General features: G+C 40.4%; 3 protein-coding genes across 10 annotated transcripts in view; 1 reads left to right on the forward strand and 2 right to left on the reverse strand.

The window, feature by feature from the left end:
• Nucleotides 1-1,078: 1,078 nt before the first annotated feature.
• Nucleotides 1,079-3,673, reverse strand: LOC115759660 (organic cation transporter protein-like). 2 transcript variants are annotated; one of them, XM_030700656.1, is made up of 6 exons: nt 3,490-3,673; nt 3,245-3,431; nt 2,927-3,185; nt 2,434-2,851; nt 1,869-2,375; nt 1,079-1,800 (listed from the first exon to the last, which is right to left on the reverse strand). In XM_030700656.1, the coding sequence occupies exons 1-6, from the start codon at nt 3,630-3,632 to the stop codon at nt 1,692-1,694; spliced, it is 1,623 nt and encodes a 540-aa protein (XP_030556516.1). In that variant the 5' UTR covers nt 3,633-3,673; the 3' UTR covers nt 1,079-1,691. The 2 variants fall into 2 exon arrangements, with proteins under 2 accessions (XP_030556516.1, XP_030556517.1); XM_030700657.1 differs by having other exon boundaries at nt 3,482-3,556.
• Nucleotides 3,674-6,435: 2,762 nt separating this feature from the next.
• On the forward strand, nt 6,436-7,944 carry LOC115759663 (larval cuticle protein A3A). Its single transcript, XM_030700659.1, has 3 exons — nt 6,436-6,688; nt 6,866-7,007; nt 7,069-7,944. The coding sequence occupies exons 1-3, from the start codon at nt 6,680-6,682 to the stop codon at nt 7,629-7,631; spliced, it is 714 nt and encodes a 237-aa protein (XP_030556519.1). The 5' UTR covers nt 6,436-6,679; the 3' UTR covers nt 7,632-7,944.
• Nucleotides 7,945-10,867: 2,923 nt separating this feature from the next.
• LOC115759659 (dystrophin) overlaps nt 10,868-26,322 on the reverse strand; it is a 184,243-nt gene continuing 168,788 nt past the window's right edge. For 3 of the 7 annotated variants that reach the window (XM_030700649.1, XM_030700651.1, XM_030700650.1), the window contains 9 exons: nt 15,684-15,943; nt 15,391-15,591; nt 15,181-15,314; nt 14,027-14,385; nt 13,579-13,962; nt 13,390-13,510; nt 12,900-13,327; nt 12,532-12,835; nt 10,868-11,693 (listed from right to left, as the gene is read on the reverse strand). In XM_030700649.1, coding sequence (XP_030556509.1) covers nt 11,542-11,693; nt 12,532-12,835; nt 12,900-13,327; nt 13,390-13,510; nt 13,579-13,962; nt 14,027-14,385; nt 15,181-15,314; nt 15,391-15,591; nt 15,684-15,943 — 2,343 coding nt within the window. In that variant the 3' untranslated portion in view covers nt 10,868-11,541. Of the gene's footprint in view, nt 11,694-11,852; nt 12,359-12,531; nt 12,836-12,899; nt 13,328-13,389; nt 13,511-13,578; nt 13,963-14,026; nt 14,386-15,180; nt 15,315-15,390; nt 15,592-15,683; nt 15,944-19,710; nt 20,874-26,322 lie in introns of those variants that run through there. The other 4 variants (XM_030700655.1, XM_030700653.1, XM_030700652.1 and 1 more) reach the window with 4 other exon arrangements.

Raw genomic sequence — 26,322 nt, forward strand, 5'->3', positions numbered from 1 at the left:
CCTTATGCTTAGAGGAGCGTGGATAGCTCTCAAGATGAACTCAACTAATCAAAACTGATCTCAACTTTTCGTACTTATGCGTGGATATCATTATAATATGAAATATTTAGGAAGTATTGAGAACTCATTTGAACTTAACACAGTTACTATTTATATGATTTCAGTTGGAATCTTTTATAATCAAAATATGTCTATTCATGGTTTTAGGGCACATTTTGGATTCGGTGCCACACAAGAATTTTGTTTTATTATTGGTCGAATTTGAAATTAATTTTGTTTTGTTTGCCGGGCTATAAAATATTGCTTAAAGTAATATACTTGCAAAGACATATTCGACAAATATTTTGTTATTGCTCTCGTGTTGTTATTATTAATAATAATATGCATGTTGAAACAAGTGCTATTCCCAAATAAGATGTGCGTCAATACCGAATTATTGTCTACGTCTCATATATTTTTGGCTGTTCTATATAATTTTCACAATCATTAGATGTTCCATGTGCAGGTGAAATATGAACTGTATTTAGAATAAGATACGTTTGCAATTGATTAATAACTGTTATTTGTGCATAGGCCGACAAACTACAAACTACAAACTATAAATAATTAAGATTATTTAACAAAATTTTACTCAAATCGGTCAACGACACAATATAGATCTTTTGAAGAGTTCTTTAAATATTGACAATTAGATGCCACACTTTATAAAGGGGAATATAAAGATAATTATATTTGTAGAGAATAAGGCTAAGATAAATATAAGAAATTGTTTACTGTGATGCTTAATATTTTGCCTAATATTTACTTTCCGCCTTGTCGTTATGATACAAATATATAAAATAATACTCTTAAATATGTAGCCTTCTAGTATTTATTGTTTTGTGATGCATAAGTTAAAATAAGTTAATCTTCCGTCCACATCCTTTGGACCCATAATCCCGCAGGAGGGTCGGATTATTCAAATCACATCACAAATAAAATGTACTTAAATGAGTATCCAAAATGTTTCATAGAAGTTTTCCCTTAATTTTCCATGTTTGCGGGTAGAATTTTTCAAAGTATGCACTTTCATCACAAAAGCTTACAACTATATAAAGTTTCGTTTCGTATATAAGTTGGATGTATATACACAGACATATAAGTTATGGCAGCGTTACAACTCTTCAGATTTTAATCGTTATTTTGTATACTTTAAAGGAATTTTACCTATTCAATCGATATACGTCGGGAGTCTCTTTTTTAGCTCGATAGTTTGCCTTAAGTTGTCGAAAAAAGTGGATGTTGATGTTAGTGGGAGGTGTCAGAAAATATTATGAAAATTAAGCAGAAAGTGTTGTATTAGGTAATAATAATAATTACGGTAATAAAGCAATCAAAGGTGGGAGTTCTTAAGAAACATTAATAAAGCAGTTTTGAATATAAGCTATGGAATTTAATTTGACATGATATATAATACATGATAATATCCTGAGGAAGGTCGTTAATATTTAAAACAAATATTAAAGCTTATCAGTTTATCCTTAGTATTTGTCAACTAAAAGATTTATGCAAATTACAAGTCGTCTTTTAGCACACAATGCATACACAGTATGCATGTTCCTCGCACGCTGCAAAACAAATTTCAAATTTGAAATTATTATTTCTTAGTCCACCACATTTAACTACTTATTTTAAATGCAAACTTAGAAGCTTTAAACTGTAATTGGCGAACTTGTTTCACATTTGCGAAACCATGGAAAGTAAAGGCTAGGCTGATTCTTAACAAAACTTTCCGCTTCGGCGAGATTTTCCGGCAGCTTTCTAAAAGTTGGAAATTGTATAACAGAGAATTATGCCATAATTAACGACAAATCAAGCTAGAAACATACTGGTTCAAAGTTTCCGGAAGAGTAAGACACAAGCCAGCTCCAAGGAACATTAAACAGCTTATGAAGATGGATGGCAATGGCTTATAGAACTTGGCCAAGTAGATCACATAGAACACCAGCGAGTTGGAGGCCAGGCCTACGACATGTATATTGGAGAGGGCACGCCCTCTCACGCTGGTTGGTATTATCTCGGCGGCATATTGAATCTCAGCATCATAGGACACCGTGACGCCATAGCGGCCCAGTCCGATCATAATAGCCAGCAGAAGAGCATTCTCCTTAGGGTCCATGAAGGCAATTAGAAAGCCTGTAACTGTGGTGATAATGCCCCCCACCATCAACGCACCACAGGCCATGCCCTTCCGGCCGATATTGTTTTGGAGCAGGAGAATAGTACAGCCGGCTGGTAAATAGTTGATTGACGTGTAAGAGAATAGTTTAAATGGTGAGGTTCCAAGGCCTTCCATGTTGCGGTTTATTACATCGTAGGAGAGTGTGATTATGACACTGTATGGAATAAAAAGTTGCCATAATCAGATATTACGAATTATTGGCAGTAGCTCACGATTTGAATAGCAAGGAGAGTGTGCAGCGTCGGAGATACGGTGTTCTGAACATTCCCATGAATGTGTCCTCATAGGTTGTCAGTTTCTGATGCTCGGTTATCTTTTCGCTGTAGTGCTTGACGAACTCGTAGAACACAGAGTCCTCCACCTGTCGCCCATTGAACTTAGCCACCCATTTCAGACATTTCACGGCGCGATCGTATTTCTTCTTGGTGAGCAGCCACTGGGCGCTCTCGCAGATGAACAGCGGGTAGGCGAGCACCCCGAGGGCGGGCAACGAAGCTAGCCAGAGGTAGTGGCGCCAGTTGCCAATCCAAATGGCCACCCAGGGGGAAGTCATCAATCCGAAGCAATAAAAGAAGGCGAGTATAATGTTGAGACCAAAGGTGCGACGTTTGGGACTCAGGTACTCGAACACTGGAAAGTTGAAACTGTTTGTTAGCATCCACAAGATCACAAAATATATCCACATTATTGAAACTCAAAACTCACCTAAAATATACATCAAATAGTACATGGTATCGGTGGAGAGGCCGGAAACAAAACGTGAAAACGCAAATAATGGAAAACTGTAAACAAACGAGGTGAGGAAATCTCCTGATGCTCCTGCTATTGTGGCCAGCAGCAATGCTGGCAGACGTCCAATGCGGTCTGAGAGGTTTCCAAATATCACGGTGCCCACAACTGAGCCAATGAAGAAGAACGATTGACCGACGGCCGAGTGATGCGATTTGTCGCAAACCCATTTGAGCTGCAATTGGTGCAAATCGATGAAGTTGTTGCTTACGTCGCATCCGAATACACAATTACCTCAGTTGTGACACTTTCGTAGCCTTGTTCACGCTTAAATATCCAATCCTGGCACCGACCAGTCTCAGCTGCAACAGCCGTTCCATTGACCACTCCCTCCAATAATGTGCAAGATTTATTGGTCATATTTGCGTATATCGAGCGAACTTCTGACATATTCAAATGCTGCAGGTCGTCATGGTAACACCTAGGCATATTTAAACAATGAATACGATTCGCGAAATCGCTGTTTCTTACCTTCTTACCAATGCTCTGGAGTAAATGTTATAAGAGTTTGTGAAAAGTAGTGCAGGGAGCTGAGTATATTCGTATAGCCGTACAAGAGTAAGATCACGTGTTGGAATCGCCCAAAGTCTCCGCATTTTTCGAGCACAGTGGAGAAGTCCATGTTGCCACCGCTTGGACATCTACTCACAAATTGCAATTGAGGACTAACTAAAAGCGCTGAGATCTGCCGCTTAAACACTAAATCAGTGCAGCAATGCCATAAAAAAGCGTCAATAATGACACATGTTTTACTAAAGAAAACAGCTGACCCACTTTGATAACTGGGACTGTTGCCCACCGTCAACTGCTTTCGTATCCGCCGCCTTATTAACAGAAAATGCACTCAGTCAGTTGTTCAATTTATCCTAGGCCATCCATAAACACATTTTAATACATTTCCGAATCAACATCAAATTGGTAATTAAAAAATGGAAAGAACCTCAAGTATCAGTATTTGTTGGTGACGGTTAGTACCTATCACAATTTACTCCGCCAGCCAATCCATATCGACAGCTTTCTGTGCGTTACCGAATAGTAAATACTCTTTCAATTATTTAATTAAAATGCGGCAGTCTAGCTGATCCAGTCATCAAAGTAATCAACCAGCAACTTTTGAATAAGTCTTGGAGACAAAAGGGAAAAGGTAAGTATCCAAAAAATTCAGATATGCTTGATCAGTGTGCAGCAATTCCAATTTTTGTGTTCTTACCTCATGGGTGTATTATCCCTAAAAACTTGATGTTTATCGATCTTAGGAGAGCCTAGAAATGTATAAAAAAAGATTTGTTTTAATTATCGATAACAAGTTGATTTGCGTATGGAAAATTTAGCCACGTTCATGTGCATAGATAGACAGACAAACACACAAGGCAAAATCGATTCGACTGTTGATGCTGATCTTACCCGAGGGAGCATTCTAACATATATACAAAATATATATAATAAAAAATATCTTAAGTTATAGAACGATTGTAGTCGTTTCTGACTATTCTAATATATTTGAAATTTAGCTGCTTGAACAGATAATTGAAGGAACCAAACTTTTGGTCCTAATATGAATTTGAATTGCTTTTCAATCTTTATTTAGCTTGAAAATATATTTGGCACAGAATATCGATTAAAAACCTGGCGAACTTAACTAAAGAAGCGACCTTAAGAGCCATTTAATAAAAATCTAATAATTAAAAAAAAAAATGAATATCGATTACTATAATAATATCAATTTAAATTATTTGCATAATACTTTTAGTTTGCTATAAGGCCGAGTTATCTAAAATAAGCCGGTCGATGGCATACTTTTAAATTAAACCATTAATCCATCGTTTATTCGTATAAATTTGTACCTATTTAATGGTAATAGTGCATAAAAACAGCTTTAACTACTTACATTTTTGATCTGTCGCCTCATTGACTTCTACTCTTCCACTCAGCTGAATTAGCAGAGTATGTAGGCGCCTCTATAACTTATGCTTAAAACAAGTTAGAGGCTCAAGTCGAGAGCTCCCGACTAGGGGATACCCTGAACCCTCTTCTTCCAACATCAAATGCATATATATATTCTATTTTAGAAGCTATATGTCAAGTTTGGTGACTCTAGCTTTTATTATTTACCAAAATTGCCCAAAAAACATGATATCGATATCGATTTTTATCGATTGCTTGGAAACGGAGTAAGTTATCGATTATCGGAAACAAACTCGATTTGCGCGGGAACTAGGAGCATATACATCTGAAATTTCTAGCTCTTATAGGTTCTGAGTTCCTTGCGTTCATACATACGGAACGAACGGACAGACGGACGGACGGACGGACAGATGGACGGACATGGCTAGATCGACTCGGCTATTGATGCTGATCAAGAATATATATACTTTATGGGGTCGGAAATGCTTCCTTCTGCCTGTTACATACATTTGGCTTTCGCACAAATACAATATACCCTTATACCCATTTTTAATGGGTTCAGGGTATAAAAAGTAACCTACAATTGGACATTGTTCTGATCAATTGTTTTTTTTCGTCAAGCTACAAATGTTGTATTGAATAACGGCAACTTGCACGATTTATTGCTATATCTGCGCCAATGGCTGGAGCTGTCAATACCTTTGGATATCTGTGGACTGTAACAAATTTGCGATAATAAATTAAGAGTACTAAGTGAACATGAAACAAATGACATTATTCGTTCTGGCATGGAGCTTAAAGGATTGGGTACGGGCAACCGGGTAACCGGGGAACTGGGGACTGGTTATGCATGAGCGTGGCTGTGTCAGGGCGCAAATGTGCCGTTACTTAAGCGGTGGGCAAGTTGACCTTTCGCTTTATTCGGCGGCTGCTGGAGTCAGACATTTGGTTTGTTGTAATTTAATTGTCGACTGTCTGACCTTTTGTGCATGCGCGACGTTGTTGCTGCTGCTGCTGTTGTTGTTGTTTTTGTTGTGGTTGTTGCTGCCGACTGCCATTTCATTGGATTTGGCGTTTGCCGTTTGGATTTTTCTCATAGCTGGAACTAATTACGCGCCTTTAAGCTTGGCCAAAGTCCTAGCCGATAATAAATTAACATTTCAATTGTGTGTGCAGCAAAATACATTTTCACACAATTGGCTAAATCGCAAACGAATCACAAACATGGCACACAAAAGTGAAAGGGCAAACAACGAACGGGTCTCCCCGGGTCCCTTTAAATGGTTTGGCGGAAGAATAACCTTTCTAAGACGGCGGCGATGGCAGCGCCAAAGTTGAACCCAGGCACACGATTCGATTCAGTGCCAGGTGGCTGCCCAGTCTTAGTCTTATATATACTAACTTGTTGTTTATATTGCTGTTGTTGTTGTTGTTGTTGTTGTTGTTGCTGTGGTTGTTTAGTGCGCGCCATGTGGCATGATCAGTCTGGGGCTCTTAACTGGTCTCTCAGTGTTGATCTTCAATTAGTTTATTGTTCGCTTGGTCTTTTGCGCCATGTGAAGCAGGCGACATTTGCCGCCAGTTTACTATAAATTGCCAGAACGCCATCGAAGCGTTTGCAGTTGTTGTTTCTTCTTCTAGTGTGCTCGTCGTTGTGCTCCAAGCCTTAAGAGTCGGTTGGCCACATTCCAAGTGGTGTTCGGTGTTTGGGCTAATAAAAGGATCGACAAGTGGAGAGACGCGCAAGGACATCTAAGCAGTGCAATGCTGAAGGTGTGCCAAATGAATGTGTTAATGATAGCTATACTTGAACAGAATGCATCCACTCGATGGAAATACTGCTTCAATTATTAACCTTGTGATAGTCCATAAGCTTCAAACTACAATAATGCTATGAGTGATATTTGAGTGCCAGTTGTATTAACAATCGTCTGATAATCTTTCTTGCAGATATTTCTGCTAAGCGCTGCGCTTGGCATTGCCTATGCAGGCGTTATTGGACCCGGGCCCTACTATGGTGGCCCGGCTGGACCTTTGCATGCCTATGCAAGTTATGGTCCACATCACGGACCACCGCAATATTTGGCACCTGGTGAGTAGATTGAGACATTGAAGAAATTTAAATGCAATCTGAAAAAACATTTTGAGTACAGCTCCAGCACCCAAGCCAGCACCGGAACCGTACGATGCTGATCCCAAGTACTCCTTTGGCTATGACATACAGGACGGCTACACCGGTGATCTGAAGAGTCAGCATGAAACACGCCATGGCGATGTGGTGAAGGGCAGCTATTCGGTTGTGGATCCGGATGGCACCAAGCGCACCGTTGACTACACAGCCGATCCCCATCATGGCTTCAATGCAGTTGTGCGTAAGGAGCCATTAGCCTACAAGCCGCTGCCTGGGCCAGCGCCTGCACCGCATGCTCCAGTTGCAGGACCGGCGCCAGCACCTCCGTTGCCACCAGTGCCCAAGGCCTCGCTACCATTGCTCTCCTATCCGTATGCCTTGAGCGCTTTACATCATGGAGGACCTGCACCCGCTCCAGCACCAGCACCTGCTCCTGCTCCCGCACCAGTACCCGTGGCTCCCGCTCACCTGCCCACCGCCCATTTCCAAGCCGCCTATCCAGCACTTGCCCATTCTCCGTACGCACACTATCCTGCCGCTCTGCCCGCACCCGCCGCTGACCCACATGCCTACTATCACCACTGAGTTCGACAAGCATTTGGCAACTAGAATTCGATCTAGCACTCCAGCTTCCCCTGTTCTTTGATTTGATTTGACTGCCCAATTATATTCTTAATATCTACTTCTTTGACTTTGTGCTTTTCTCCATCTCTCATCTACTCCTTGAACGGTCTACTGTATCCATTGTTGTGTTCGACGTTGGATGTTGGTTTTACGTACATACATACAAACATATATTTTGTTCTCAATACGCGGGCTTATCTCATAAGTTTAACTTAATATATAGGACCATATACTATGTTGGGTATGTGATGTTATATTTCAAGTAGAAGCTTAAGTTCGCGGCTAAGGTATTTGAACTTGAAATAAAAATAAAAATCTAAAATCGGCATATCAGTATTTGGTGAATTGATCAACAAGTATATTTGGGGCTCAAATTTCAGATGTAGGCATTTTGAGTTATTATATATTTTTGCCTGTTGCTTTCTGTGAATAGAAATCTTTGGATGGACTATAAAGCTAAGAATGGAAAATTATATTAATGTCAATTTGTCTAATTCTATCATATGCAAAAAATAAATGGCTTTACAGCTAAGAGGCTGACCAAAGCTTCCTTTTGTTTCAAAATTGAGCAATAAGATAGAGAAAGTTAGAAATTCGCAAGTGAGGGAATTTTGTATGAAAAGCATAAAGAACAACACAACATTGCAAACATGACGTTACTTGCCTGTGATGCTAAGCTGTCTAAGCGTTGAACCAGCAAGTTAGCAGTCGCTAGTTCAAACTCAGCAGCAGTTATCAATATTTAGGTTTTGCTCACAAAAGAAAGCAATAGTAATAACTAATTATTTAACAACAATTTTGGACTTCAAGCTTCACAGCACGAGGCTATAATGAACGGATGATAGAGATTCCAACTTCGTGACCCTAATTCGATAAACTTTTAATTTATATAAAATAAAAATATGGCATGCAGTTAATCATCTCGTAAGTAGGTATAAATTGGAAATCGGTACAATAATCTGAAGCAAGATTCTTAGATCGGTCAAGCTCGGAAAATACCAGCTGGTAGTAAATCAAACATTCATAAGAACTGAATGTGTGTTGTTTTTTTAATTTTGTTTTTATTGTATCAACTTTTTGTAATGTTCATATTTGTTTGTATTGTATGACATAGTATAATTATTCCATTATGTATAAATATATGTGTGTGTGTTTTGTATATAAACATTTAAGTATTATTTGTTGATATTATTTTGTAGTATTTTTGCATGTTTGCACATGTATATGTATGTATGTATATGAATGCATTATATATAAGTGTGTGTATATACTTTCTACCATTTGTAGAACAGATTGAAATGTTTAAGATCGCATCATAGATTTCATCTGCTTCAAGTTACAAATAAAGTTCACATATATATATTTATTTTCTTGCATTGGTCTTACTGCATCAAATCAGATATACAATTCAATAAGATTATAGTCCTTAGTTTTGTAGTAAACGGTATCAAAAGATAGGTACAATTGAATTTGCCCGTGCTCATGCACAAGCTACCACTAAAATAATTTTGGAGCTTAGTCAAGCCCTTTGTCTACCTTCGATTCTACGTAGTAGAGAAACAAATAAGCGAGAACTTCAATTCAATTTTCATTTTATAATTGCAATACCAATAATAAGCCGCTTCTCTAGTGGAGTGGTTAGTATTAAACTAAGGGTTTAGCATATAGTGAGTGAGTGCTCTGATGCTTTACAATTGGACACAATTTCTCTAAGTGAACTTAGAATTAGTTAGTTGTTAATAAGCTTCATAAGTATGTATGTGACATTGAGTTGCGCTAAAATATTTCGATTATATATTGTACATACGTATGAATATTTACCAAATAAAGAGCCTAATATAGCACGTAGTATATTTTGTATAATTTTCGTTGATTGTTTGGCTTTTGTCTAGTTTTATATCATATATTTTATATAATGGCATATAGAATACCATATTTATCGTAGACAACCACTTGATGCACTGAAGACTATTTTGGGATATGCTTGAATTGCTTCGCTTCCTATTAAATATTTTTTATATATTTTCTTTATAAATATACAAATTATATCAAAGCTGGCAGAGTTTACCGTTGCGACTCTTAAATCAAAATTATGGCTCACCTTATCAGCAGCAATAATTTGAGTATTTTGCGAATCGAATCTAAGAGAACACGAACATTCATTTATTGTTGATCTTTAAGTTTAAGTAACATGCGTGTATTTAAATTCGTGTTAAATATATTTATGCTATTTCAGCTTATTTATAAGTGTATTTATATTTTCGTATTTTTCGGGATATGTTTTCTAATAACTTCATATGTTTATTCAATGATTTATGATTTAATTCTTGACTTTAGCTCTTTTGGTTCATTCGTTTTTAACTTGAAACGGAGGGTTTTAAACTGTAGGTTATTGGTAGGATTTCCTTGTCTGCATCGGTTAGAAAAATATTCATAGTGGGTAAAATGTCTACACAGATTGTGAGTTGTGGGGAATAGCATATGGTACATATATAAGTCTATATGTATTTATATAGTCAGTTCTTGTTATGCATATTAAAAACTGTTATGTTGAATTTGTTGTTATTATTAATTTAAAATTTCCATTCATTTAATTTTTTTTGAGTTTAATATTGTCGACTTTTTTGTAACTGATTATAATAATATTAGGATAAAATAAAAATGTATTTAAAAAGATATTTTACGTTTTGATTTGTTCAAAGCTCTATTTATGGTTGTGGATAGTTTTGAGTGTTATATTTTGCTATTTGCTCTATATGAATAATAAATGGTACTTTTGTTGATATATGTTATTGTATTTTATATTTTAGCATATGTAATTTATGATGTGATTATATTAGTTCCATTTCTTTGGAAATCTAAAAACGTACGTTAAGTTTGGTATGTAAAGCGATTTGAGTTGTATTTATCGGTTTCATATATGCATAAGTAGGTAAGTATGAATTTAATTTGACTAGTAGTATTAAGTGGAACTATATTGATTTATCTATTGAACATCTCATGTGTTTATTATACTTTGATAGTAAAGGTTATAGAAAAGGTGGTCCATATAGTCATCGTATTCGTGATCAATGCATTTATAACACAAATACATATTGTATCTACAATTAAAATAATTATTAAAGAAATCAAAGCTGAAATGGTTAAATAAATAAAACAAACCAAATCAAAATGCATATATAAATTGTTCAATAAAGACTAATTCTTTAATTAATTACATTGCAGCACACTTTTAGTTAGCACATATAACATTATAATACAAAATACACATAAATGGAATATAATAAATTACAAATTAAACTGAAATAAAGTATCTTTGATTCAGGGTGAACGGGTAAATAAGGTTGCATTTCAATTCTTACTAAATATATACCTTAGAAATTTGTTGTATATCAAGTAAAAAAGGGAACCTCGAAATTGGCTTTAAATATATTGTTGCATCGTTTTGAAAAAAGTGCTTCTATAACAATTTTGCAAGTGCTCGCAGTTGGTTATGCATTCGTTATTACGAAGTTTATTTTAGTATAAGACTCTTAACTACATTTTATATTTCTGCATTATTTTCAGCTTTTAATATGTATTATTCTCTTAGTATTGATATATTCTCATAGCTAATAAAAAACTTTCAGCTTTCAAATATTTGTATTTTTTTTTTATGTTCATATGTATAAATATATGTACCACGACATTTATATGTATAAGTTGCGTTTTGTAATTATTTATAGTGATATATGTAAGTATATGTATACTGTTTAGAATTTGCTTGCACGCCAGCCATTACAGTGAAGTATCCTTAAGTTGGGCTTCCTTGTTTCCTTCATTCCTTTTTTTCAGTTTTTTAGTATTGCCTTGCAGCTGTAGATATCGAAACTTATTTCCTTAAATCCACACAGGTTTTCTCCGTATTTGTGGTCGTCGTCGTCGTTGTATTTGTAGTCGTGCAGCTGCTCGTCTCATCCAAGTCATCGTTGTTAGACTCGATTTCCTGTTCCGTGATGACAGTGACCAAATTATCAGCTTTTTCTGTTTTGAGGTGAAAACAATCAAAATCGTCAGGTAAACATTATATTTGAACATACGTTATTTAATTGGATTGATTGATTTGAACAACAGAAAGGTTTGTATTACCGCTTTGACATACACTCCGAACGCTCTAGGTAAGATCTATAGTCATATAGGTGGCAATGGCAGGGAGGATTAAGCAAGAGAAAGTTTACATTAGTTTTTCTGAATAAATAGAGTTTGACCATCAAGCACAAACAACATAAAAAGCAAGAAGCTGCAGTGAAGCAACGAAATAAAAATCCATTAAAACTTTTTGATTTGTTGTCACAAAATATCGCCACAACTGAACCAACTGAGAAAACCAAAAGTCAACTAAAACAAAAAATGAACTCATCCAACAATTTTCGCACCGTTCATCTGCTGCTGTAGCAAGCTGGAGTGCGGTGGAGGAGGCGGACGACCGTCGTCGCCCAAATAGCTGGACGTCTGCATGCCACTATTGGGCATGTCGATGCCGCCGTTGCCGGTTAGGACTCCTCTCTGCGAGTGCTGCAACTGCTGCTGCTGCTGATGCAGTGCGTTCAAGGCGCCGCTCAGTTGGTGCTGATGATGCTTGGCGGCCAGGCTGGCCAGCTGTGAATGCTGCTGCAGCTCGTTGCTGAGACCGGGCAGCATAATGCCCTCTATGTATGCGCATGTGAAAAGTAAATAGTCAAGAGTTGGCCAAGCATTCAGATATTATTCAGTTAGATGCGGACAGACAGGGGTTAAGTGCAAGATACCTATAAGACTTAAGCTAAGCAGACCTATGTCTGATTCCCGCCCTGCTACAATATCTTTGTCTGCTGCTACTCACTTGAATTGTGCTCGTAGTGGCCATTCTGCTGGTTCATCTTGGCTGGTGAGTCGGTGTTCAGCTGTGAGGCGGTTACCGAGCGTGTTTGCAGCGTGTTTGGCTTGGAATTAAGCGCTGAGCCGGGAGCGCTGGGCAGTCCACTGCTGTTGGCGCTGCTGCAGCCGCCGCCGTTGGGCTCGTCGAGCAACTGGCGTAGACGCTGCAGCTGCGCCTCCAGCTGGCGATTGTGATCCTCAAGTATTTGCATGCGCGCCTCCAGGCGTCCCTTGTGCTGGCGCAGCAGCTGCGCCTCGGCCATCATGTCCTGCAAGCAATCGCAACAAAAGATAGATTTATTGGAATCACATTTGGCAACTTTTCGGGCTTACCTGTCCGTGCTCGCCCTGGCTGGACAGGCCCGTCATGCTGGAGCTGGAGTGCTGCATGCCGTTCGACTCGTCGGGTGTGCCGCTTTGCTGCTTGCTGCACAGCTGCTGGTATTCGGCCTGCAGATTGGCATTCTCTTCCTCAAGGTCGCGTATGATGGCCTCCAGCTCCTCGCGCTGCTCTGCATCCATAGCGGCCATCACCTGAACCGGCGATTTGGGCGCACTGCCATTGTTTGTGGGCAGTGCCTGGCAATACTGTGCAATTAGCTGATGCTCATCATCGCTGTCTGGCGTTGAGTTCGAGCCGGTTCCACCATACTCCACCTGCGCCAGCCGAGAGGCATACATCTCCAGCCGCGAGTGCATGTCGCTTTGCAGCTGATGCGTCGTGTGCTGCGGGCTGGGTGCCGGACTCTCAAGTGCATCACCTGCGTATTATACAAAAGAAAAGATGAGTCAATGAGCTATGACAGTTTGATGCTCTGTTTACCCTCTAGAACACTCTGCACGGGCAGGTAGCCGACGCGTGGATGTTTTTTAAAGTATTTTCGACTCTTGAATTTGTTTTTGAGCGCCCGCGTGAAATCACGCACGTCCTCGGTGGATGTGGTCTAAAGGATTAAAGAGAAAAAGGACATTATAGCCGATGGGCGCCTGGCAGCTCATTAAGCATACGAACCGTTGTGCAATATTCGTGCATGGGATGCGTTAGTTTATGGTTCTTGGCATTTCTTCCGAAGAAGAAACACTTTTGGCACATATCAAAGTTGAAGCACTTGAGGCAGCGATAACGGAAGCCTACAATTGGATACTCCTTGCATATATTGCACTTGGCTTGATGCCTGGCCGCCTCCGCAGCAGCCAGACGATGCAGCACAGGCAGCCAGACGAGACTCTGCGGCTCGTGCTGCAGCCAGCCAAGGAAGTGTTGCAGCTCTATTGAGATTTCCTGATTGCCATCGATGGCCTCCTGTGATATGCCCGCCTGCTCCAGGCACGAACGCACCGAGGGCTCAATATTGGAGCCACCAAAGGCGGCCACCTCTCCCAATTGACGCGGTACCTGTAACGATGGCACAACAATCAGTTGGATTATGCTAAGTGCCTTAATGCCACCAAGCACTCACCTGTATGCAATCGTGCAGCAGAAGTCCCAAGCGTCGCTGATCCGCCCTCCGTTCGGTGTCGGCGACCAGGCGGAACAGATAGCGGTACTTTTCCTCGAGGTGACCCCTGCAGAGCAGCACGAGACCCACCTTAAAGCTGAGCACACGTATTTGCCCGGTGCGCTGCGAGTCGTACACATTCAGTATCCAGTTGATGGCCAGGTCGAGCATTAGCGTCAAATCAATTTTATCGATTGTCACATAGAGCGAATGCAGCACCGTCGTCATGTCCGGTATGTCAATCAGCTTGTCGTTCTGGGCCCGGAGTCCGTGTCGATCGAAAGATTCACAGGCAGTGGCCATTGAGATGCGATCGAGTGCTTCAAGTGAAAAACAAGGAAAGTTGTTAAATATGTACGTTAAGGTAAGCCTGTATATAGCAAGGGTCGGAAGCAATGCTTTTCGGTAAGTTTCTAAAGATCTATATAAACATATAAAACAGAGTCCTCACGACAGACTGATTAACTGACAATTGGTGTCCAACGCAAGACCTTAAAGCTTAAGAGCTTTGTTGCTAAAGCTTTTACAATATGACGGAAAATTGCTGGCAGAAAGCCTGTGTGGCTTAGGTGGACTAACAAGCCAGCTTAGTCGCTCTAGCCTGGTAAGTCTATGTGTGCGAAAATCGAAATCTACAAAAGCTAGGGACTTGAAGTGGTATTCACCAAACGAGCTTATAGTTTTGTATCAAAAAAGCCTTCCATTTCTATATAATCGATAAGTATCGAATTTTTTGTTTAGCGTAACTTAAAATGAATGTATAGAATGAACGTTTGCAACGGCAGCTCGGGTTGGGGTTCAGGGTATTTGCCAGAAGGGCACTTCCAACTGGAGCACTCATATTTGTTTCGAAATAAGTGTAAATGTCAAAAAATTTCCTACAATAGTAATTCACAAATATTACACTCTTGCGTGAACTCTTCAGAACCGTCCCAGAATTGACTTGCATTATGAAAGCTAAGGCAAAAGCTGTCTACCTCTTACGAAAGTGAGGTGTACATTGAAAACCACTTGGATAGTCAGTCTGACCAGTTTTTAAAAATCGATTTTCCATATTCCAATATTTAATCATTTTTCTAAAATTAAATTGCTGTAGTCTGCAGGCGAATACTCACCCAGTCGCTTTTGGACGGCGCGCAATTTCATGGCCGTGCGATAGGCTGAGAAGCGAATCTCATTGAGATCTGCAAGTCCCTTCATTAGTTCAATCATCTCCGGGTGGTCCCAGTGAGTGGTTTCGCGTTCGTGGCTACAGGAAAGTTGGGAGGTTGGGTACGGTTGTGATTGGCTGATGTCATAGGTGAAATTCAGGTGTCGATACTTACTCGATGTAGTAAGGCACATTGGCGGCGGTCGTGGCACGCTCCCAGGGCGGCTTAACACTTTGTCCCAAATTAGGTAATGGCCCAATGGTGCCACTGTTCGATGTGTTGCGTCCATCGTCCCCGTTCTCGTGCGTGTGATTTGCACCCGCCTGGCACAAAACCTTCTGACGCTCGTCCATCGCAATTTGCAACAGTTTCATGCTGCAACAGCAAAAAAAAAAAAAAACCAACAAATTAAAATCTCTGTGAGTGCCGTCCTGTTGCAGCTGCCAAAGCCCATAGCGCACACTTACCGTGTATTTAAATCCTCCAGCTTGGACAAACACGGCGTCGGCACGAGCACCTGGTTGGCGGTAAAGAAGGATTGTTGCTCGTTGCAGTCATCCAGCAATGCACTAGCCGTGGTCATCTTGTCCCGCAGCCGTTGCAGCTGTTGCATCTGTTCATTAGCTTCGCCCACAGATGTGGGCGTCTGCCAGGCGTTCTTTGTTTGTTCAGCTAGGGCGACTCGGGAGCTCAGGTCCTCGAGCACTTTCTGGAATTGGCGCATTTTCTGCAAGTAACAAGTTTAACGCATTGCATTTAGTAATATACATCAATTGAATTAGCTCGCTTTATGAAAAGGATATGAAAGACATATGATAACATTTGTATGCCCCAAATCTATGGAATTGGCTGAAAAAGTTATAAGGTTTTTTATGTAAATAAAAGTAAGAGTTATTAGGAAACATCTCCCACCACATAGAGTGCACAAGATTATATTCTTGATCAAAACGACAAGCGGAGTTGGTCGAGACATTTGTTGTCGATATAACATTAACATAATATCGATAAAAATCGATTTTCATACTGCCTTTTAAGTATAACACAAAAACTATAAAACCCAGACACATCGTATATTATCATATTTCAGATATATTTAACTTGTTAGATACCTCGTCATGTTTCTCTCTATTTCAAAAACTTATTTCAGCACACATTTTAGGCATAATTGTGCCATTAAAATTTTATAAAGTTCTGGCTATGTGTGTGCGTGGACTTTGATAATTTATTCATATTATGTGTAATTTTATATACAATTTTATTCATGCATGCATTTTTAATTATGCCACAAAATATTAGCTCTGTACAATTTTAATATTCAGTTCACTTTTGAGCAATCGAAATCTTGTTTATCTTATGAATATACTTTTATTTGTTTAATTTGATTTAAAATATAAATTGCGCTCTCTGCCTGTCTTGCTTAAGTTCAATTAAGTTTTGTATAGGTTGACTTTTGTGAATGTATAATTGGCTTTTAATTTGATTTTCATTTTTAAGTGGATTTATATGCTCTATCAATGCTCTATCAGAAGAGATAAAATAAGAGAAAACAACAACAGAAGAAGCAAATTGTGTTTACATAAGCAGACCTACACGCATACACACACACACACACATACACCTATATTCATAAATAGAGCTCACATTAAACTCTTCTCATCCATTGTCCTAAATTGTTTATTGCCTACTTTTTGGCTGGCTTGGATAATTTTCACATGGCTTTGTTTGGCAACGGCAAAGGCAAGAGCACTATGTTCATTATGTGAATATTAAGCATACGACCCGTAGCTCGCATTGTTGCGGCAATAATGAGGTAATGTCCTTATGGTTGGACATTGTTGGGCCTCAATGGAGCGCGTTGTAATTTAAAGTTGGGCATAAGTTAATCAAAGGCATACTCTTTGCTTTCATCGGGTCGCTGTCACAGCTGCTTCGTTAGCCGTAAAGGGCAAAGGACATGCTTTAACTTTGATGTGTTAACGGGGGACAAGCAGGCTGCCCCCGTTGCCGTTGCCAATTTAAATGCCTTATAGTAGGTGGAAAGTGGCAGCTGCTGCACACGTTTCATTTTGCACATTTTCATCATTTTCGCTTTTCAATTTCGCTTTGGCAGACCATTTGGCGGGGCTGCTGTCGTTCTCTTTGGAGTTTGCAACAAAAACTTTCATTGCTGCCATTTTGCATGTAAAATGCATGCAACAAGCAAAATGCATTTACCTGCGCACAACTTCAACTTTCAACTCTGTCACAGTACAACAAGCCACCAGGATACCAATATGCAAGGATACCATCCGGCATGCCCAGCTCGCCCCATTTACTCTATTATTTTATTTAGTTATAGTTATTTGCTTGCTTGCTGCTGCTGTACCTACTTTTTTCTCTATGTAATTCAGTTTTCTTGAAGTTTGTGTTTATGATTTTGAACTTTGCAGCTTCTGCTAGCTCCCAGGGGCAAGTTTATGCTTCATAATGCATGCTGGGGCAATTTTACATGTGCTGGTCTGTCTCGACGGCCCCCAGCCCCCAGCAATGTTTGCCATTTAACTTTTTTACTTGTAAGTTTTGCAAATTTTTCGGGTGGTTTCCACTCCTGCTGTTGACCTTTGCTTTGATTACTTTTAATTTGGTTAGGATATTAAAAGTTTTGAAATATATTTTAAGCATAAATTTTAAAATGCTAATTGGGCTGACGATGCTGTGTCTTTGATGTCTTTGACTTTTGACCCCTTGTCGCAGAAAATGTTGTTAAAATTATCTTGACCAAACACAACATTTATTATTAGTTTCCCTATGCTCGTTCTATATGAAGTATATTTCCAAAAATGGGCTTATGTACTTATGAATAAATTCTTCTGCTTTGCAAGACAGTATTTACGAGCTTGCAGGAGAATCCATATTTTTTAAGAGGTATTTAAACGTCGTGCTTTCTTGTTAATTATTTGGTCTTGCGTTGCGGTTTATCAATCATCATATTTTATTATTCTGCGATGTGGCATATTTGTATTTTCTTTTACTTATTTTCTAAAGTTTCGTGCTTCAGCTAATTAGATGTAAACACAATTTGAAGTTGCAATTGACTGTGCATTTTTTTGCGCCAAAGAACGACAACAAAAACTGATGGCAGAGTTTTTTACCGCTTTGCATTTCTGTTTAATTAGCAAAAGGGGAGTACAACAAAGGCCACAGGAGAGACGACGGTTAGACTTCACTTGTCGCCGCAAATTGTTGCCCGCTGCAATCAATAATTTGATGTTTACTGCAAATATGCAACGTGACCTGGCCCCAACCCCTACCCTGTTGAAAGCAGCACTAATTAGTGGCAACAAGCCAACGTTGCAACAACAAAGACAAGAAAACGTTTGATATCGAAGTCATTATGAAAACTACACGAGCCGATAGGAGGTCAATGCACCTTTTCGGCACGTTCTGGTAGCTCGCGTATGGCAGTAAAACTTTTTCAGTTTTAATCAACGGCAACAAAGCAAAAGCCCCAAAGATGCGTCAAAGTGGACCGGGAATCCTTGTAAAGTCACCATGGCTGCCAATAGGGCGGCGCCTGGTCTGGCTTTGTATAATCACAACAACAAATACAAAAAAAAAATACGAATAAAAAAAGTGTGCAACTTGGTGCAAGTTAATACGTGCCACTCGCCAGGCATAGCAGCAGCTAATGCGACTTCTTCGTATTGCCAGCCGCTGGCCAGCTAAACCAGAAAAGTTGTGCACATATTTTCTATGGCATCCCACCGAGATCGCGGGCTGGCGGACATGGCACCTTTGAGCTTTCACCATCCAGCCTTGTGCCGCTTGCTTATTAAAAATGCCTTTGTTTGCTCTGGAAATGTGACTTGCGGGCATTTTCTGGCGTTTGCTGTCATTTGCCATGTCAAATGGATTAGCAGGAGACCAGGTGCTGCCGCATCAGTTCGTCTATTCTCAGTTGAATTAAATTACATGTTTTAGCCAAATCGAAATTTATTTAATGAAAAACAATATTTTATCAACAAGGAAAACCTTTTAAATATAAAAGGCCAATAGCCCATTAAACGAAATGGCAAGATAACTTTCATTTGATTTCATTTCGGCTTTAATTTAAGTAATCAAACCGTAAATCAAATGATTAATTAATTAAGCTTATAATCGTGCAGTTCCATTGATGGGATGCAGTGGCACTTGCAGATGCATTTTCAGTTATTATCGGGTTTTTATTGAAGGGAAAAAGCTCAATTATTAAAACAAATTTGAGTAAAGGCCAATCCATTATGGGCCGTGACTGAACTGTAGTCAAGAAATTCATTTTGACAAAGCGAAAGCGTGGGAGGCTTAGGAATGTGTTTAATTAAAATTGTAAGGCGTAAATATGGCGATTCCCGCAAATTATTATTATAATATCTGCATATGTGTGAGAGTACGAGTGTACCGAGTATATTCAAAGTAGTAAATAAAGAGAGACACTCATAGAACATGTTGTTAGGGGCACTTAGCCAATACACAAACCTCATTTTCATCGCGCAACATGCCAACAATTTGTAGAAACATGCGCTCCGCATCGTTCTGTGGATCGCAGTTGGAGTAGGTGTCATCCATGAGGGTGATGTCACCGATGCGACAGTGCAGCTGTTCCTCGGACGAGGAGGAGTACAGCGACAAGATGTTGCGTCGCCGCCGCTCGTCGGCAACATGTTGCAGCGCAACATCAACAACACTCGAATGCGATGCCAGCTGCGACGCTTGCGTTGCTGCTACTGTTGCTGCCTCGTCATCGGCATCTGCCTCATCGCAGCCGCTGCTGCTCAGCTGCGAGTAGCTGAGACTCAGTTGACTGCTCTCATCGTGCTCCTGCTCATCGTGATCTAGCTCCAAGTCGAGTTCCAGCTCATGCTCCAGCTCCGTGCCGCCGGTGCCGCTGTCGCCGCTCTGGGAGCTGGCCTTGGCCTGGCCAGTGGTAGCTGCGGCTGCGGCGGCTGCAGCGGCTGCATTGGCCACCACCACTGCCAGATGACTGTAGGCCTGTGACTCGCCGCTGCTGCTGCTGCTGCGACTGCGCCGCTTCATGGAGCGAAACGGCGACAGCAGGCGTCGACGCGTGCTGCCCGTGGGCGTGGCACAGGGCGGCAGCTGTAGCTGCAGTTGCTGCTGTGACGGCGGGCCTGCATAGCGTTCCAATGACCTTGACTTGCTGTGGTTGCTGTAGATCGTGGCTCCGACATCCCTCCCAGCCTCAGCTCCAGCTGCAGACCGTCCAGCGACAGCTCCTGCTCCCGTTACCGTTCCCGCCACAGCATCCGCCCCTGCCCCCGCAGACTGCATTTGTTTTCTGCTGGCATCGATGTGCGCGTTCTCTATAATTTCGCCAGCCTCATCGCTGGAGCTGTGAGACAACATCGCTGCCGGCGTCGTTGCAGCAAATAGTCGCATAGTTGTTGCTTGTCGATGTTGCTGTTGTTGCAACTATTATTGTTATTGTTGTTGTTGTTGTTGGTGCTTCTGCTTGCGCCTTGCGTCGGGTTAATTAATCTTTCTACTACTATGCAGATTTCAGGTTTTTGTTGTTCTTAGGCACTTGGCTGCATCGTTTTAGGGCACATTCTTGCGTAATGAACGTTTTTATTTTTATGGACCGGTTAGACAGGATTGTTTTCGTTTCCTTTTACTCACTTTTTAGCTGGACAAATATGGCAACGCATTAGGCAAATAGCCGAACAACTACAACTACAAGTTCCTCTTTTACTACAAATTATATGTATATATGGGTATTTGTAATCGACGAAGCAAATAAGCCACTCAATTACGCCGAAATTTCTCAGGGCCCCCCGCCCTGTAAACATAGCCTAGCGTTAATTATCTAGACATATTGGAATGTTTATTAAACACGTTGTCGTTGTTGTTGTTTTTGTTGTTGCTGTTTGTGGAGTCGGGCGAAAGGTTGTCGGCTGCATTTTGTTTGCACAATTGCTGGGCGTGTGTAAATTATGTTGGGCAATATTTGCCTATAGATAAGTTCTTTAATGTTTCAGGCACCAAGTTAAGATGTTCTCTGCCGAGCCGTGACATTGTTGCTGTCAGCGTTTCCGACATATTTATATGACAATGAGTTTGCCAGAAATGCGGCACCTAGACACTGAGGCAAGAGGATGTTGCTGGCGTACAAAACCAACAGAAAAGGTGGGAAAGTTTGGTGGAACGCCATCAAGTATATGAGAAAGTAAAGTTGTGCTCTTTGAAACTGGCGGAAAGTGAAGGGTGTGAATCAAGTAAATGAGGCCAAGGAATTTGAATTTCACATAAAATTTGTTGGATTGATGTATGTGGCAAATATAAATACTTAATACTGGTATATGTCCCAATGCCACAAATGTATTCGAATTGTGGCAAAGCTGTGTCAAAACGTTGACAATGCTAGTGAAAATATTGTTGACCTTGCGAGCAGACACAACAATCAGGAACTTGACATTGAAAGTACAAGGTATTATGTTAACATCTAACGATCACTTAAAACTCTATGTATAAGGTGGGCGGGGAAGCTTCGAAGTCAAGGCTTACTTTTTATGGTAATTTCTTTTAACCGCTTTGCAATTTACTAGAAAGCTAAAAACAGAAGCCAACTGTCAACAAAAACAAAACATCTTACGGCAAGCTTAACTTTATGCACTCGAAAAAAGTGTCAAGGAGTCGGTACTTATAACTAAGCAATGACCCCACAGAAAATGAGAATATCTTACATAAGAACGTGTTTAGTTTGAGCGGCATGAAAAATAGAAGAATATGATATTTCAGAATGGAGTGAAAAAAGCGCAGTAGACGAAAGCTCATTAAAATTCTAAGCCGTAAAGCAAAACAAAGTTTTGAACAAAGTCAAGAGCGGTACGTGGTACCGTGTACCGGGTACCGGGTACCGGGGCGTCTCTCGTCTCTCGATGGGGAGCGAGAGTTCACGCCAGAAAGAAAGCTAACAAGCCAATGACAGTCAGACTGTCAGACAGTCGGGCCAGACGGGCCAGACTGCGACCAGTTAAACAAAATGGAGAAACAAAATAACCGGAATACCGTCAAGTAATGCCGGTAATGACATTGTAACGGTATTTATTACAACATTACAACGAATGACAAGTGTCTAATTAGTTGTGCCAACATAGCCCCCCCCCCCCCCCCCCCCCCCCCCCCCCACCCCATTTGTATGCAACTTTGTTGTTGTTTGTTTGGGATATGCATAAATTAATGCTCAGTGCCCGGAGTTTCCACTGTTTCGAGCCGAAAGCCGCTCTCGGATGCACTTGGGAGGTAATTGAAAATGTCCCACACGCAATTTTAAGTTTTTGCACAAACATTCTTGATTGCGATTTATGTGCAACAACATGTTGTTGTGGCACAAGCAATACGTGTGCGTGCAGAAAATTAGTATCTATTATTGGACTTATCATCTGTTATTGTTATTCTTGAATGCATTACAAATTATTTACGCAGAAAATGCATTTTGGATTTGATTGATGCACTATGCCCTGGACACGTGGAAAATGCCAATGAATCTCACTTTTTGATCTCTATCGCACATTTTTCCTGTGGCCCTCTGTTGTTGTTCTCTAATATATGCATACGGTATCTACTCTGGGACGTTGCCTTGCATACGAAGTCCGTGTTCGGTTTGACAGAATACCGCATTGAAGTATGGATAAATGCCGGGATGAATATTGGAATGTGCTGTTGCTGCTGATGTTGGACACTGCGTTTTGCTTTTGATATGCAAATACTTTTTGCAGCAGCAACTAAGAGTAAAAAAATGCTTACGAATTGCAGCAAATCAGGGGAAATGGAATGGATTTCAATCTATGAATTTTGCAATTGAATAGCATGAGGTATACTCAAAGGGAAGAATTTATTGGGTACAACTGGGTCGATTTACTGGTCCCATAGCCACAATTGTATTTTCAATCAGCAGGCACCACTCTAGCTAACTAAAATGTGGATGCATTTGCGCAGAAAATAAATATTTATTTGTATTTAAGTAGAAATTCATATTGAATTTCAAATATTTGCCATGCGCATTACACTAATTATCATTTACATATTCTAAAAGGGATACCAATAATCTGTTATTTGTATATTTTGTTTGCTTGTCTGCATTGCTGATACCTACAAATTTAAAACTTGCCAACTGTTTTGCGATTCGCAGCACACTTACAATATGTTATCTTTCATCTGTCCGATGGCGACTTGGGTAGATTTAATACCAAAATATTTTCACTTTCGACTCGACTAATACGAAATGCGCGGCACATGCGTTGCTGCAAAATGGTTTAGTGGCTGATTTGTATACAAGCAATAAGACATCGAGTCATTAAATATATATAACTCGCCGAAATTTGGTTATTTATGTGAAACCACAGGCAGCAACCAGACGGTAAATCCGTTTACCTGCGCCAAGAAGAAAACACATTGACACCCATATATATAGTTTTTAGTTTTGTTTATCAACAGCTGCTTCAAAAACTAATTAAGTGGCCAGAGCTTTGCCCCCGGGCCGTAGACAATGCGAATAGAAAGCCTGCGGTCACAAACATAACTCGTCACGATTCCCAGGTGTCTTTTCAGATTTAAGATCGCCCAACAAAAGGGCACATGTGGATAGAGGTGTACACTCAAGACACATCGAAAGAGAGAGAGAGAGAGCGAGAGAGATCGACCGAGATCAACAACCGTGACAAGAATACGAGCAATAATTCAGGCATGGAAAGTCAAGGCAATTGCACTGCGACAATAGAAATGCTGATTCATGGACCGAAATGATAATGTAACAAAAGCGAGACTTACAGCCAAGTTAAAGTCACAGCGAAATGGTCAATTTATGTTGCTGCAACTATTGATAATAGCCGCGGCACGTGTCTCAGATAATTGTTGATTGATTAAGACAAAGTCTGCCTCCCCCTCGCAATTCATTGAAAACTTCGTAAACTGTGCTGTGCTGATGGCATTTGTAATCAGTCTGTGTGTTATAAATTTGGATGAGTCTTTTCAGCAATTGCCAAGCCACAATGCGAAGACTCTTCAAGCCAACGAATCTGCTCAGTGCATTCAACTCTGAAATTAATTCAGAAGAAAAAAGACAGCCCAGACGAAACAGCAAAAAATTAAGAGTCGTCCGAAGAAACATGGGACACGTTGTCATTACGGATTATTATATTTACATACACACAATATGCAACCGGAAATTTTCGTCAGTTTTATTCAATTTATTGTGATTCAATGATATAAGAGAATAATAAAAGCAAAAGTGCATATTATTATGCCACAACTCTGGGTCTCTCCAATTGCCATTTGTTCGCCGGCTCGACGCTCGGCTCTCGGCTCTCGACTGGTTGCGCTCTGTTTCGCTCTTGGTTTTCAGAAGTGCCTGTTAAACTCAATGCTACCCATTCTGGTTCTGGGTGCCCGCCCATGCATAATTTTCCAGAACTGCGCCCCGAGCGGGGTCGCTCCATTGTCAATGTTGTTTTTACAGTGCGTAAATCGTAACCGAAATGCATTTCTCGCCGAGCGATCCACACAATAGGGAAATGGAAAATGTGTGGGCGTAGTAAGCCCTGCATTTTCTATTTGTTTTGTTTCAAATGCGCTTTGTTTTCTTTAATGGATGCAGTTCGTCAAGCAAGGCCAGCAATGCAATTTGAATAAATCAATTTAAAGCATTTATGTTGCGATTAAGATATCATCTAGGAAATGAACAAATTTTAAGATAAAATAATTTATTTTCACCAATTAATTTTGATTTTCTCTTGCCAAAATGCACCACCAAAATATGTTAATTCACAGCTTAACTACAAAGAAATATTTTATTTCCCATGATTTCGACAAGCATAAATCCTGTTCAAATTGGCAAATCGCATAACACTTGGTTGCTTTTTAGTTGCTAAGCGACTCAATCGAAATTGAACTTCAACGCGGAAATTCAAAAACAAATTAGAATTCGATAAACAGAATTTGGAAATCGCTCGCAATTTCTTTAGCATTTCTGGTTAACTGCATCTCGACTCAAGCACAGTTGCGAATGGCGCATAACAAAAATCCCATGCGTTATAGATATGTGCCACGCCCACAGGCTCACATCAATATAGGCGCCACGGAAACTCACGACACAAACTGCCGTTGAAATATTATATCAAATATAAAATGCAACTTATTGTTGCAGCAGCAGTAGCAGCCGCAGCCGCAAGAGTTGCATATGGATAGAATGGCAGGCAGTTAGCAATGTATTTGGGCCGAGTTATCCAGTTTTTCTGGCAAAAAAGAAAAACAAACAAGAAATGGGCAGGGCGCACGAACAAGATGGCGCTTTGACCATGGCCAGCAATAAAAGTCAAGAGTGCTAAGCGACATGGCACAATTTATCACAAACAAATGATCGCAACAAGCCGAGGCATGAAATGGAGAATGCGAAATTGGGAATGGAAATGGAAATGGCAATGGGAATTCGAATGGGAAGGAGGTCAGTCTGAGAGTCTAGCTTCAATTCAAGGATGACGACTCCTCTGGCGAGGGCGTGGCTGGGTGCGCGCCGCGCCGTGCCGCGTTGCGCTTAAAAGGCTTTTGGTTAAACGAATTTTCATATCAATTTCGTGTGCCGTCGCTCGATGGTGCGAAGGCTTTGGTAGGTGGAATGGCAAATGGAATCAATTGTTGAATTTTCCACAGTCGAGGCGAAGCGAGGCGCAGAGTCTTCGGGCGAAAATAACGTGAAAAATTTACAAGATGTTTTCGTTGCGATAAATAAAGTTGCAAATGTGAGCTGCATCAGCTGGCAGGCAACTCGATACTCCCTTTGCTGCTGCCCCATCCATTCGTTGCATAGGAGGTGCACTTTGTATGTCCGCCTGACAGCAATTTGCCACAAATTGCTGCACGCATTCATACAAATTGAAGGTCTGCCGCATGTGTGTATGTGTGTGTATGTGTGTGTGTGTGCGGAGCTTAGAAACTGGTCCAATGTTCTAGGACCTTAAGACTTGTTTATTGCATCGCCCATGGCAGAGGCTTTTGATATTCCTGTTGTCGTGGCTGTTGCTCTTGCTGTTGCCCTTGCTCGTATTACCTCACTTTGTATACAAATGCAGTTGC

This window comes from Drosophila novamexicana, unplaced genomic scaffold, assembly GCF_003285875.2.
Source record: "Drosophila novamexicana strain 15010-1031.04,08,12 unplaced genomic scaffold, DnovRS2.1 tig00000308-arrow-arrow-pilon, whole genome shotgun sequence".
Lineage (NCBI taxonomy): Eukaryota > Metazoa > Arthropoda > Insecta > Diptera > Drosophilidae > Drosophila > Drosophila novamexicana.